The 15,610-nt window shown below is 43.1% G+C and overlaps 1 protein-coding gene across 14 annotated transcripts in view; it reads right to left on the bottom strand.

Annotated features, from left to right (window-relative positions):
• The window catches only part of LOC110988614 (sulfhydryl oxidase 1-like), a 133,728-nt gene that overhangs the window by 17,028 nt on the left and 101,090 nt on the right, over window positions 1–15,610 (bottom strand). Inside the window, exon 15 of one of the 14 annotated variants that reach the window (XM_022252314.2) lies at window positions 5,599–6,303. The exons of 11 other annotated variants lie outside the window; for them this stretch is intronic. In XM_022252314.2, coding sequence (XP_022108006.2) covers window positions 6,236–6,303 — 68 coding nt within the window. In that variant the 3' untranslated portion in view covers window positions 5,599–6,235. Of the gene's footprint in view, window positions 1–5,598; window positions 6,304–10,203; window positions 10,954–13,840; window positions 14,087–15,610 lie in introns of those variants that run through there. 2 more of the 14 variants (XM_022252315.2, XM_087143625.1) reach the window with 2 other exon arrangements.

The following is a 15,610-nucleotide window of genomic DNA, read 5'->3' on the forward strand; positions in this document are numbered from 1 at the left end:
TCTTGATTTCCACGTTGTAATTTTGACTTTTTTGTGTATTTTCTGTTACAGTTTTTTCCCCTTGTGCCACACAAATTGCGCTTTATTAAAGTCCAAATACCACCGCATTCTGATGTGTGTCGAGCATGTTTTATTGCCCATATTAAGTTTTATGCAGAAATCAATGCCACGGGAATAAAAAAGTAACAATCAATACTTTTCAATAATGTGTATGCATAGCCAGTAAGGATGGCATCCCTATACAGAAACCACTAGTGCACATCATTTTGACAAAACAGGTGTTCACTTTGTCATTGGTTGTTTAAAATGTTGTCCATTCATGGGTCATTTTTGCTTGGTGGAGAGTGCTTTAAATTTGTGTGTGACTTTTGATTCTCAAGTTTCTTCTTAAGTAAGATTTGAAGCTTTGCATGGTGGGAGTGTTAAACAAAAAAGGTTTGTGGGTACACCGTGTGGGAAATATCTCTTTTGTGAAAAGGTGGGGTTCTAAAAAGAACCGGTGAGAGCAGGTCTCGACGTTTCGGCCAGTGTACTCTGGCCTTCCTCAGGAGAGAATGAGCTGGACTCCGGATTAGCTGGCTTAAATAAGCAGCTTAGGGGCGGTGATGCGTGTGGATGGCTGGGTACTGGAGTGTGAAGGTGTTGGATCCTGTGGTGACCGGTAAAGTGGAAAAGGGCGGGAAAGGGGGGTTAGGCTGGGTAGAGAGGAGGGTTTTGGGTATAGGAGACCCTACTTCCCGGGGGGGGGGTGGGGGGGTTGTGTGCTGGAGAGAGTAGGGGATGCCAGATGTCGCTGAGCTTGAAGCCGATGTCTTGGGGAACGGTGTTGTGACGGAAAATATCTATGGCTTCACGGATTCTTCTTGGCATCCAGTTTTTGATGGGGGCGATCAGTTCTGTGTTGTCCCATTTGATGTTGTGGTCTCTGTCGTGGGCATGCTTGATAATGGCCGACTTGTTGTATTCCCCTCGTCGGCCATGTGCTCTGTGTTCCTTGATGCGGGTCGGGAGGCTTCTTCCTGTTTCCCCGATGTACACCTGACCGCATTCACATGGAACGCGGTAAACACCGGGGCGACTGGTGGAGGGCTGCTTGTCTTTGTGGGAGTCTAGAAACACTTTTATGTTGGCGGCTTGTAGCATACCCCGAAGTTGGTGGGAGACGGGGCCAAGGTACGGGAGGCAAATGGTGGCGGCAGGAGGAGTGGCTTCGGGTATAGGAGACCCTAACGCCGGGGAGGGTGGGGTGACTTCGGGTATAAAGGACCCTAACGTCTTGGGGGGAGGCTTGGTGACATTGATGCGTTGGTAGCCGTTGAGGTGGTGGGCTGTTTTGATGTGTTGGAGTTCCTGGTACAAGTTGTCTTGGTTGCAGATCTTGAAGGCTTGCCGTACAAGGGTGCTGTTGACTGATGACTTGATGGCTGGGTGGTGGAATGACCTGTGGTGAAGGTACCGGTCTGTGTGGGTTGGCTTGCAGTGGACGCGGTGGTCGAGGGTGCCGTCTGCGTGTCTTGTAAGGTGGACGTCGAGGAAGGAAGGTTGGCCTTCTTCCTCCTGCTCCATGGTGAACTTGATGGTGGGATGCTGTTGGTTGAGGTACCCCAAGAAGTCTTGAAGTGCATCTTGGCTGTGGGGCCAGATCACAAAGGTGTCATCTACATAGCATAGCCACAGGGTGGGTTTACGGTCAGCGGTGAGAAGAGAAGATGATTCGAATTCCTCCATGAAGATGTTGCCGAGGACTGGGGATATAGGAGATCTCCTGTCGTCTGTTCGTAGAACTGGCCTTGAACCTGGAAATAGCTGCATGATACACAGAGCCGGATGAGGTTGGTGATCTGGCTGGGTGAGAGGGCAGTGCGGTCAGCGAGGGAAGGGTCACTGGACAGGCGGTCTTCAGTGATTTTGCATGCCTCTGAGGTGGGAACGTTGGTGAACAGCGACACCAACGCGAAGCTCACCATGATATCACTGGGCTGGAGTGTAAGGCCCCTGATGAGTTCCACAAACTTTGTCAAGTTGGCAATGTGGTGAGGTATGTTGCCCACCAGGAGTTGGAGGAGGCTGGCTAGGAATGTGGCCGTCTCGTAGGTGGGTGAGCCCCTAGATGACACTACGGGCCGAAATGGAATATCTCCTTTATGAATCTTTGGTTCGCCAAAGAATCTGGGGCAGGAAGAGGCTGTTTGGGCGGAGGCGGCGGTATAACTCTTGGGGAATGGCTTCTGACTGGTGGAGGGCGAGGAGTTTGCTGGTGATGCGTCTTTCAATGGCTTGAGTGGGGTCTTTGTGGAGAGGTTTGTAGGTTCCGGATTCCAGGATGTCTTGAACCTTGCTGGCATAAGTTGTGCGGTCCATGACAATGGTAGCGTTGCCCTTGTCGGCTGTGAGGACGTGGATGCTCTTGTCACTGCGAAGGTCTTGGAGGGCTTGGGTCCCTTCTTTGGATAGGTTCGGCTTGGGGGGCTTGGCTCGTTGAAGGGCTTGGTAGATCTTGATCCGGAGGTCATTAGCGTCAGGCTTGTTGAGTCTGCGTAGGGCTGGTTCAGTGGCTTGGATGATCTTGGCCGATGGGATGGAGCGGGGAGGAGTGGCAAAGTTCATGCCTAGGGACAGGACGTTGGTTTCTGTAGGTGAAAGGGTGTGCTGGCTTAGGTTGACGACTGTGTGTTTGTGGAACTCAACTCGATTACGGAGTTGGCGAGGTAGTGGTGGGGAGGTGGGGTGCCCTTTGGATATAGAATATCCTCCGGGCTGGGGTAGGTTTTTGGACAGTCAGTGGAACTTCTTGAGTTGCCGCCCCTAAGCTGCTTATTTAAGTCAGCTTATTCGGAGTCTAGCTCATTCTCTCCTGGGGAAGGCCAGAGTACACTGGCCGAAACGTCGAGACCTGCTCTCACCGGTTCTTTTAGAACCACACCTCTTCATGAAAGAGATATTTCCCACATGGTGTACCTGCAAACCTTTTTTGTTCAAGTTTCTTCTGCTGTCCAGTGTATGTTTGGACAGGAGGAATCTTCACAGAGACTCACAGAACTGATTTGGGCCCTACATAGTTGCACTGTATGTCTTATAGCTGTCATCCATTTGCACAGAAATTTTGAGGACAACATTTAAATTTCCAGGGGAGAGTGTAGATGCATAGATTAGGCCCCCTATTTTTTCTTGATAAGCAACTGTTTATTGCAGTCCCAGTACCATGTAACTGTTTCATGTAAAACACATGTTACGACAGGGAATGGTTGAAGGACTACATGGTGAAAGTGATGTAGCTTCTTGTGGGCAACTGAAGGGTTGTGTCTGGGCCCTTGTTCTGGGGTTATTTTGACTCCATGCTTTGATCAGTGACCATGTGAACATTGATTCCGACACTATTAGCCAGTGTCCACTTTACTATGTCCTTTTTACAGGTATGTAGCATCTATTTGTTATCACTATTTCAGAAATTATGTACGGAAATGAGTTTGAGGACACTTGTGGGTTAATTAACTCTAAGGTCACAGGGAAGTTTGAGCAAGTTTTCTCTTGACAGCTTGAGCCCCTATCATTCAAAGGAGAGCACAAAACAGAGCCTTCTGTATTTAAAAGTCTCTGTTGGCAAATTCACTTTCGCATGCAATAGTTCTTCTTGGCCCTCTTTTGGCTAAGTAAGGCTGACAAGCTCATGATGCCCTAGCTCTCCACCAAACTTTTACCAGCTGAATATGCTGTGTACACTTTGTGCATGTACTGGGAATACATGTAGTTTATGATATTATGTGGATTTGTTACTTTATTGTCTCCACTGCACTGTTACTGTTCACCTTGACTTTGATGAATTCTAGAGTTCCAGGAATAGTTCATATTTTAAACTGTAAATTTTGGAGGGGTTAGCCACTTGCAGCCAAGGAGAACGGTTTCGGGTACATTTTGAATTTGTGAAGATTTTTGAAAACTGAAAATATTGAAAAATTGCCCGGCATTAGACACTGCATTTCCAAAGGCACTTCGCAGCAAGTGGTTAAAATCAGCCAGCACAGGTACTCTATCCCACATTGGTTTCTTAGTTCAAGAGCCATGAAGCAAGTTTCCATGCACAGTGTGTGTACAGCATGGCCAGAGTAACTCAAGCATAACCAAACAGAGGTAAGCCAGGGTCTGATAAGGCCTAGTTTATTGGAGAGTCTCAACAACTCCTTTGTTAAGTATGGCAACCCATGTTGGAATCAATTTTTGACTTTGAGGGTTTTCATTTAAGTAAATTTTACTCCATGATCAATATCCAAAATGTTTTGGCTTTGAAATTAGTAACCTTATAATACAGACCAGAATTACACACTTGAGGATTTTTATCAATATTTCCAAGTTTTCTCATGTATATTTTAATGTTCACGCTGCTGAATGATTATTTCACTTTAAGCTAAGTTATGGTGTTTCCCAACACAACCAACTTGTTTGTTTATAATTTCGTGTTTGGATTTTTATAATTCTTGTCAGTTAACCAAAACTATCTGTGGGTCATTTATGACTCCATGCTTTGACCTCTGAGCACGTGGACATTGACTCCTACACCACTCTACCAGTGTCCACTTTGCTGTGTCCATTTTACAGTGGTCATCACTTTTAATGGGCATCTCGAAGTAGTAATTTTCTTGCTACCTGGGGTGCAACACTTGTTTCCAAAACTGTGTGAGCATGGTGAGTGCCATATTTAAGAGTACACTTGTGGGTTTGACATAAGCATGCATGTGAATAAACCATGTACATGTACTTTGCATTGTATAAAAGAGTGTAAAAGTTTGCACAAAAATCTTCCAGTCTTTTTTTCCTCTAAGAACTTCATTTCAAGTTGCTATTAATTGGTAATGTTTCAGATATCGTGGTGTATCCAAAATCACTAAAACAAGGCGTAGAGCTAAAAAAAAAAGCATTGCACTATGCAAGAAAGTGAAACATCATCTGCCACACAGGAGATGGAAGATTCTCCATAGCAGTTATGCCAAATTACAACAACTTTCTCAGTTGAGCAACAAAGTATACACATTCTTCCAAAGCAATGCATCATATGCTGTACACCAAAGTGGAGCGGACTGATCATCTGGCAACCAGAAATTAGAACATCTTACTGACTGCTGGTATGAAGCAGGCAAAGTGACTTTTTTCATAAAGAGACAATTTTTTGAAAACAAAAACTGCATAACTCTACTTTTTGTATGTACACGTATGTATCTGCTCAGCAGTATATGCAGAATATTGATTTTTTCCCACATACCTCTGCCTCAATGCATGCTTATTTTTATTGCAACAATGATGGACCTCTTTAAAAAAGTATGACTGCATTTTTATTTAGATACGTGTATGAATTTGTTGTTTTGGCTGTTACAGGTGGACTACTGTGAAAAGCATGCAGCAGAGACCCCGGGTGACCAAAAGATATAGAACGGCACCAGAGGCAAGGATATGGTGGCAACAGAAGTTCAGTACCATAACTCATACCACAAACAATACATTTTGTGAGTATCACTGTTTTATTGCTGTTAATTTTTTATTCTACTAAGTCATTAGAACTGTGGGAAAGTGTTGCTGAGTAATACCTACAGTACTTTCACTTCTGCTATGGTTTCTGTACGTGTATGTGTGTTTAAGTAAATCTTTCCCCCATTAAGGGGACTATTATTTCCTTTTAAAGTTCTTGGAAATGCATTTTGTTCCTAAAACATGATGGGTTCCGACAATAGCTATATCTTAACAAGGGTGGTTCCCATAATATGCGACTAGATTGTTTTGTGTTATGAATTTTTTTGTGATTGTGGGTGTATGTGTATGTCACCGCATTAAGGGACAATTTCTTTTGGACTGAGTTATTTGGACATTTTTCTGTCCCCATAATGTTTCTTGTCCTCTCAAAATACGTGAAATATTGTGTTTGTCCCTACAACCACAGAATGAGAAGCGATTTGTGTGGGAGAGGCTCTCTATGTTTTTCTATGTCTGATCAACTTTCTGATTCTAGTGGTTTTAGGTGTTGTATACCAAGGCAGAACTATCAACCGCCACAGCCTCTACCACTTTAGCTCTTACCATCAGTACATACTACATTCTGTCAAAAAGACATTGATGGTGCCATTATTTCCAGAATGGGAGTTGTGAGAATGACCAAACTTCAGCAGTTGCTCTTATGGGCCTTCAAAGACAATCCTTCCCCAGCTTGGACCTCCAACCAGACACTCTTAAAGAGGAAACTGTCGTCAGATTACCACCAGCTTTGATTTGTCCAGTCATCTAGAAGGAATGTTAGCACATTTGTGTTCTGTGAAGAAACTGGGAAATAGGAAACAGATAGATGGGAGCCCAGTTTAACATCAAGCGCGAGCGCTGATTCAAATAATCTGCGACAATATGTGCTATGCACCATTTGGTCTAAAGAGGGCACTATACTCTGCATCAAGGTGAAACATGGCTGCTTCCACAAAGTGCTGAACTTGCATGAATACTTGTGAAACTCATCTGTATCTGTATGGTGTAGTCGGCAGAGCATCCAGGGGACACATCACACCAACTGTATTAGGTTTACGCCTCGCGTGGAGAGATTGACGTGAATTTAAAATAACCCATCAAGGAAAATAGTGCCCAACTGCCTCCTTGAATGCTGACACAGATGTTGCATTGACCACAGATTGTGAAGCATGTTGTTCTGGGGAAGAAGGTATTGTCAAAAACCTTGGTATGAGAATGGATTTGCAATTTTTTTTTGGGTTTGACCCTGGGAGATTCTAACACTTGGAGTGAGGATACCATCAGACTGAACATCGACCAACTTATTATCTCGAACATCATGGACGACCTGTTGGTTTTACATCGTATCTCAAGGGATGACCAGCCAAGTTCCTTGAGTATGTTCATCACGGTGCCAGGTGCTTTATTATAGTTGTTGGAAATTAATCTAGCAGCTTTTCTTTGGATCTGTTGGAGACACCAAATGTCAGACGCCATGTTGGGATCTCAGGCAGATGATGAATATTCCAGCAATGGTCGAACCAATGTGCTTCTTTGACTTTTGGAGTACAGCTCCACAGGTTCCTCTGCAGAATATGTAATACTCTCTGAGCTTTCTTGCAGGTTTCAGGTATATGTTTCCTCCATGAAAAATAATTAGTAATGTGAATCCCAGGATATTTTAGACTGTTCACACTACTTAAGTTTTCACCGCAAAAATTATTGATGGTTTTGATTGGTGCCCTGATGCCTATGGAGATGGTATAACATTTGAATGGATTGAACTTCATTCCCTAGCTTGTTTGCAACCTTTCTAGTTGGTGAAGGTCTTGTTGTAATTGGACCTCGTCCATGCTATACAGAAGACAGTCGTCAGCAATGAGGTGAATGCTAAAGTAAGATTATCTGATAGATTGTTTATGTACAGTAAGAATAACAACGGGCAAATCACTCATGTCATTATTTGTCATACCTACGCTGAAACAAGGCAGTGGGGTAAGCATCATGAACATTCACAGAAGCTTCTGTAACTAATGTTTGCCTGATGTTGACAAAATTTCAGGTCTAAATGGCATAATATTTGGCTGTTTTCTGTCGAGCATGTGACTGATTTTACTGCATTGTGTTACTCATACTGTACACACGGACATACATAACGTAACATAGGTTACAACCCAGCAACATAGAAAAAGTACAAAGTCAAGTTCATGATTGTGGAGGAGGACCTCACACCTCTCATTGGTTGGAAAGCTGCTGAACAGATGGGACTCATCACCATCAACTATGACAATATCTCTTAAGTCCCTCGTGTTACTCTGACTCATGCTGACTTTATCAGTGAGTACCCTGATTTTTTTTATGCATCTGTCACTGGCGCTCTGCCTGGCTAAAGAGTGCACCTTACTGTTAGCTCAGATGCCAAATCTGTAATACGTCCCACACAAACAGTTCAAACAGTTACTGAGTCACTCAAACCTGCTGTGAAAGCTAAGCTCGAGAAATTACGCAATGGGATATGATAGCAGAAGTTGATGAGCCCACCAAATGGGTCAGTCAAATGTCTGTAGCCAAGAAAAAATCTGGTTCTGTCAGAATCTGCATCGATCCTGGCCTTCTGAATAAATACCTCATGAGGGAGCACTACACTATTCCGGTACTGAATGACATCCTGCCAGAGCTGAACAAAGCCACTCACTTCTCAATATGTGATCTCAGAGATGGCTACCTGCACTGTGAGTTTGATGACCAGTCTAGTAAACTCACTACTTTTGCCACACCATGTGGCAGATTCCGGTGGAAACGCTTACCATTTGGCTCGAAGATGAGCAGCAAGATTTTCCAGAAGTGATTGCATCAAGCCCTAGATGGTCTTCAGGGTGTCCACTGCGTAGTAGATGACGTCACTGTGTGGGGCAGAGGTCTGGAGGAGCACGATCATCTGTTCAAAAACTGCTCTGACGATGCAAAGAAATGGGAGTCGTCCTCAACAAGGAGAAGTCTCACTTCACTGTACGTGTGGTACACTTCCTTGGCCACATGGTCTGAAAAGTTGGCCTAAGAGCTGATCCTGCCGAGATAGAGGCAGTACTCAATGAAGCCACCAACAAGCAAAGACGATGTTGACAGAGAGGCATGGTAAACTACCTGTAAAAATTCCTCCAATATTTGTCACAAGTGATAGAGCCCACAAATGCTCTCACCTGTAAAGGAGTTGAGTGGTTATGGAATGCCTGCCATGACAAAGTCTTTGCCCAAGCTGAAAAAGCTGTTGAATAAAGCTCCACTCCTGACCTACCTTTAATCCTGAGAAGGAACCAGTCATTCACACTGATGCTAGTGATACAGGAATCGAGGCTGCTCTACTCCAAGATGGGAAACCACTTGCCTATGCCAGCCGAGCCCTGAGCGATACACAAACCAGGTACGCTGTCATTGAGGAGATGCTCGTTGTGGTGTTCGCTCTTGAAAAGTGGCATCAACACACATATGGGTGACATGTTACTGTTTACTCTGACCACAGACCGCTGGAAAGCACTGTCAAGAAACCCCTTGACAATGCACGTCAGCGCCTACAAGGAATGCTTTTGTGAGCATTAACCTACAATGCTGAGGTGAAGTATCTTCAAGGAAAGAAGAACCTCATCGTTGATCCTCTCAGCAGATCGTTCCTACCCTACGTGCTAGGCCAAAAAGAGTTTAAAACTGTGCATACGCTCCAGTTCCTGACCCTACCCGAAGAGTGCATACATAACATCAAGCAAATGACAGCCAGTGATGATGTACTCCAGCTGTTAAAGAAATGCATCCACAAGGATGGCCAGAGCACAAAAAACAGCTTCCTCCGCCGATTTCTCCATATTTCTCCATCCGAGATGAGCTCTGCATCCATGATGGCCTAGTTTTTTGGAGTGAATGCCTTGTCATTCTGAAAGCCATGAGACAGGTCATCAAACACAATCTACACTGGGCCACATTGGTGTAGAAGGCACTTTGAGGCGAGCGAGAGAAGAAGTCTTCGGGCCTGGCATTGACATCTGTGAGACATGCAGAAAGTATGAGGTATTCCAAGCCAAACTCCCACTGATGTCCCATGACATACATGAGCGACCCTTGGGAAAGCTTGGCATTGACCCATTTCATTGTGACGGGAAAGATTACCCTATCACTGTGTGTTACAAGTCTAACTTCTGGGAGGTGGATCATTTGCACAGCACAATTGCCAAATCAATCATTAGCAAGCTCAAACATCACTGGCAGATATGGCATACCTGACACCTGGTCAGTGATAATGGTCCACCATTCTCCTCAAGAGACTTTGATGATTTCATATGAAAGTGGGGAATAAAGCACAACACAATTTCCCCTACAACAGCAAGGCTAATGGGAAGGCTGATTCTGCAGTCAAATCCACCAAAAAATGCTGAAAAAAAAATGCCTTACCACTGGAGAAGACAAAAATCTTGCCATATCGAACATCAGAAACACGACAACTCAAGGAGACTTGTGACTGGACTGGTGAAGGACTTGAATACAACACTGCTGTACTCACATACAATGTTCCACGATGAGTTACATTTTGGAAACTTTAACATGCATTTAACTTGAGGAGCAATATCTTTTTAGATGATCACACAAACATTGAAATAAAACATACAAAGTCTCATTGCAATTAAAAATGATTGAACTACAAAGGTATGACTTTTTTTTGATAGCATTAATCAATTTATTTCCTTGTGTTTGTAAAATAACTTCATATTTGCTTCTGGTTGAGAGTGGAAGTGTCTTATTTTATGAAATTGGCATGTAAGATGTTTTCAACAGAGCTAATCTCTAGTCAGAGAGTATTTTTTATTCAAAGCATGTACCGGTAATATCATGACACAGTCGAGTGCCCTCTGCTGGCACAATGAAAAATCTCAAATATGTCTTTTTAGCTGATGTCTGTGTGCAAGGTTTGCTGGAATCACTTGAAAATTGGTCAATACAATGAACTTTATGCTTACAACGTATGTGCCAAAATTCATCAGAACAGAGGATATTTAGACCATTATCTGAGGATGTAAACACTGCAATTACATCATGATGAAGTCATCTGATGTCCAATTATAAGTGATTAAAGTTAGATAATTTTACCGTTTAAAAATCCATATAAATTCAATTCCCAAGTGTCTACCAGTGGCAAGTAGAAAAATCCCAAAAATGCATTTTCAATAGATATCTGTGGTAAAGGTTTTGTAATTGCTTCCACATTGGTATAGATGATGACCTTTACGTAAACAATATATGTGTGAAGTTTGAGAACGATAACGTCATCTGCTCCCTATTATATAATGGCCATGCTTCTTTCAACTGGGCCAAACTCCTGGAGGTGAAAGTATGTGTAACTCGGTGCATGGTCTAGTAGTTCTACACAGGGCTGCAGACTCTGAGAACTGGGTTTGATTCCTGCCAATTCCAAGTCCATTTATGTCCCACCTGAAAGAGTCCCCAAAACAGCTCAAAGTTTGTCTTGCGATAAACACAATGTTCGTCTCGTTTGTTTTGGTTTGGTTTGTTTGGCTTGTTTGGTTTCTGTTTGCTTTATTTTGTTTTCAGCATCAAGGAGGGTTTTCATTCATGAACTTATATGCTGGATAGAAACTATTAAATTGTGCCTTAACAACAGCCAAAATACCCACAAGTTTTATAAAACATGATGATATCTTATAAAATTTGCTCTTTCTTAGATGTTTCATCAGGACAACACAGTCTTATTTTGCTCAAAGCCTCTCTCACTGTTAAGTGCTGAATATATAATTCCTGTGTAAATCCCCACAATCTGATTGGAGGGTCACAGATCATTTGTCATGAATTATTTGGTATAATCAACAGTGGGACTATTGGTGATAACAATTGACTACATACTTGTGTTGCACACACGTTCCTGGGATTTATGTCGTATTTTTTTAAGTTTTCAATTTACCACACTAACATTTTGAGTTTCATGCTCAGTAGTGATCACAGATTTTCATTCAAAGTGAAATAGTAAAAATTCATTAGGTATTTGGGCTCAACCTAATCAACTATTTTTTCTATGATTCCACGATTCTTTGTTTTCCATTTTCCATATCGGTGTTTTATAATTGTATAAATGGATAATCACTGGAATCTTAGATGGAAACTTAAGATCTTTCCGGTGTAAAGCAATATAATTTTCATTGTCACAATGACTACTTCTGATCATATTCGTAGCCATGAAAATTAACTTAACTTTTTCATAGTCCATCTTCAATAATTACTCTATAATTGCTTAGAGCAACAATTATTTGTTGTTTCTTATAGTAATATGTATGTATGTTTTGTTTAAGGGCATGCCTAACACAAACTTTGCTTTTGAGGTGTTGCCATCTCTTCTCGCATATATACCTTTTAGACTTGTCTTATCATTAGTATTTCTGCTACAGGAGGGAATAAATGTGTGTGTGAGAGTGAGAGGAATCTCAGACGATAAACCACATCCCCCTTTTTTGTTCATAGGAAATAATTTCCTCTATTGAGATACTTTGATTTGTACTTGTGACAGATGGCAAACTCATCAGTACCACAGGGGAATAATTGAGTAGACAATGAAGCATGGGTCCATAAATTAACCACTCACCCAGTGCAACCAGTCTGAAAATGCTGCAAAATCCTCCCCCACATTAAGGGTGGGTTGGGTCTACTAGAGAGAACCTACCCCAAAAGTTACTACATACGCAAATTTCTCATGAGCCTATTATTCATACACCACCGCTGCATCTCTCCAGTCTACATTCCTGGGCATCTGAACCTGACGATCTTCAAACCTTTGGGGTTTTTACACACCCCTTGTCACCCTGTAATCAGCAGGAGTTTCCCCGAGGGGCCCTCTGGAATAAATGTTGCGAATCCATTCCCACTGTGGCTCACCACGTACAACCTTGTGTTTTGCAGAATGAACATTCTGTGGCCTATGGCTCCACGTAGCCACAGATTCTGCCATGCAGCACTGCCAAGCCTTGCACACAGTCCAGGCATGTGTTTACTTCAAAGTGGGTGTGTCCAAAGTCTGCTTACTGTGACTGTTACGAGTTCCATCAAAAGTAGGCCTGCTGTTTGCCAACTATTTTTGTTAAAACGGTAACCAGGACCATCTCTTTCTTCTGAATACGACCCAGCATGATTGAAATGGAGAGGGGCCCTGCTTTTGCTTGTTAAGCCTTAGCACAAGTTTGGACAATGAAGTGATTTTTTTGGGTCTGCAAAGATCCTTTCCACAAGTGTAAATTATTAGCATTATATTAGCATCTTCCTCCTGTCAGGGTTGTCGTGTACTACAATGAGTTCTCTTTTTCTTGGAGTGACCTCCTATGGAAGCTCCTTCTTCAGTTGTACATATTGCAAGTGTCTTGCGGCCCGAGCCTGACTCCTCGCTGGCCTTTTATTCTTCATGCATGGGTAGAAATGTTGAAAGTCTTCTGTCACAGCCAGGGCACTGGCGGCCACACAGGGTACAGCACAATGCTTACCTTCAATTTGACATGAACACCTTCAAATTCCTTCCACATGTTCCGGAGTAATACACTGCTGATAAAGACAACTTATGCATCCGACTTAGCAAGCCTTCTGATAGGAACTCCTTGCTCGATAAAGACTGAAACCAACTTTGTCTAATTTACATGAAGTCTTTGTCCTGGTCTCCGACCTGTTTCATTTCTTGCTCTCTTATCACGGTAAATTCATTGGACGTGAAAAGAGAGTTCTCCTTTCCAGACACCCGGACATCCTCCTCCATCAGAGATCTTTTTCATCCAGCTCTTGGCGATCTGTTTCTAACTTGTTGGGTATTGTCCAACGATCTTTCTTTTTGACTGGACTTTCTAGCGACACTCCGTTCATGGCCACACGGGGACATCATCTGCCCACCTATTGAATTTATGAAAGCAGAAATTAGCATTTCCTTATGTGCTTTGACAGTCAGGCTTTGGCTCCAACTTACGCTCCTCTGAGTGCTGTAACAGACTTCCTTATGTACTTCTTTCACTCGGAGCTCCAAGCATATACAACTCAAATCTACAGGTCAGCCCTCGCTGCCATACACGTTGGTTTCAAAGTCAGTTGAACCGTCTCTAATAGCATGGTACTCTTTCACCTTTTGCATGATATGTTTCGGACTGCGTGCTCACTGAGTATACTCCCGGTTATTTTCAAAACCACACATACTCATAGAGAAATATATTCCTTCGCATGGTGCTATCACAAGCCTTTCTACCTGTTGCTGTCCTTTACCATGAATAGCCTGAAATTCCATATGATATGTTCATCCAGTGTCCCCTTGTTGGGAAATTGGTCTGGTCATGAGACCTAAGCTAGGGTCTTACATGCTTTCTGGTCCTTCCTTTGAGCCTTAAATGATGCCTCCCTTATGCAAACCAGCTTCAGGTTGGCCTTTCTCCTGACAACGGTTACCCCCAGAGGAGGCAGCGAACTACAGGCTCTCACTGTTGCTGAAGGCCGCCTATGTTGGGAGCCACATGGTGTTCACCTCGTTCCTTCAATTTTCTTCCTGACAAAGGACCAGACCACTTGATCCTTCCAATATCTTTGCACCCTGAGGATGAAGCGGATAAACTTTGGTGCCTGTCCTGAAGTGGTACCTGACTAAAACGATAGCATGAGAGGGACAATAACCCTGTCACTTACCACAAGACCACACCATCCAGTGGTGTCAGTGACTACTGCCCACTTGACAGCTTTGTTCACCACATTTGCTAATCCAGTCTGGCCATCAAGCTCTGAACATAGTCAACACTACATCAGGGTTCATGATGTAAGAGCAGTATCTGCATCTTGGTCTTACTCACGAGATGTTTCCCTTTGCAGACATCTGCAAAGATGGTAGAGCAACGTAGCCTCCTTCCCCACATTAAAGGTTCTCAGCTATTCAAACCCATTGTTGTATTAAATAAATCAAAATTGCATACATAAACAAGAACTGTGTCACTTGTTTATTTCCTTCGGTTTGGCTGATTTTGTCAATTTTCTAGCTATTTTTCGTGCCCCCCACTTTCTCCACCGAAAACTCTGAATGAATGATGTAATGCATCACGTGATGCGATGACGTCAAGTGAAGAACCCGATCTTGGGCCACTGACCCAGTGACCGGTGTGACGCATGGATTGACCAAGTTATTACCGAGATACCTTGCCCAAAACTCATTGAACTTTGGCCACAAAGAGCGACAATGCCGACTAGATGTGTCGTTGCAGGATGTAGCAATAAACCCAAGGGCTGGTGTACGCCTACACAGGTTCCCGAAAGACCCGGCATTATGGAAAATCTGGACAGCAAAAGTGCACTTGACCAGGGTAAACTGGGACAGGCCGTCTTTGACGAGTGTCATCTGCAGTGACCATTTTACAGCTGATGACTATGAGAAAATGCTCCACGAAAAGTTTGGAAATAGCAAAAGCACCTCGGCTGAAAAACACAGCAATCCCAAGCAGAATTAGGACAGATTCTGACCGCGACTCAGGGCAACTGAAGAAACCGAAGCGTCACAGCGATGCTTTGGAAACCGAGAAAGGAAGAGGGAAAGTTGTGTACCGTTTCAAATGTAACCTGTGCACAGAGGCCATGTCACATGTATGCAACAAGTGGAGTGTGTACAAGTACAAGTGAAGTGTGTGAATATGTTGAAGTCATTAACGCTTTGTTGACGCTGCTTCGCTGTAGGCCCATGTAAGTCACGCTTGATGCTTGTTGATGCTAAAATAGCAGGTTACCCACAGTCAATGTGCACTTTGTTTTTGCATTCAGGATTTTGAAGACTTAAGTTGTGCAGAGCCCTAACGTTGCATATTGAATGTTTACTACAAAGAAAACCTTATATAGCTTATCAAGGAGTTATGTGGATGAATGGGCCTCGTTAAAGACAAATGACAGGAATGATGTTGATGTTTTTCTATCTCCATGTTTGAATTTTTAAATACAAAATCCGGAAAAACTGTCCAGTACTTGAGCAAATTTTCTAGCTTCTTTAACCACTTGCTGCCGGGAGTTTTTTTTTACCGTTACATGCGCTGCCGGGCAGTTTTTTCATATTTTCGTTTTTCAAAAATCCTCCAAAATTCAT

The sequence above is a fragment of the Acanthaster planci genome, linkage group LG11, assembly GCF_054643075.1.
Source record: "Acanthaster planci isolate LZ-2023a linkage group LG11, COTS_SCS, whole genome shotgun sequence".
Taxonomy (NCBI): Eukaryota; Metazoa; Echinodermata; class Asteroidea; order Valvatida; family Acanthasteridae; genus Acanthaster; species Acanthaster planci.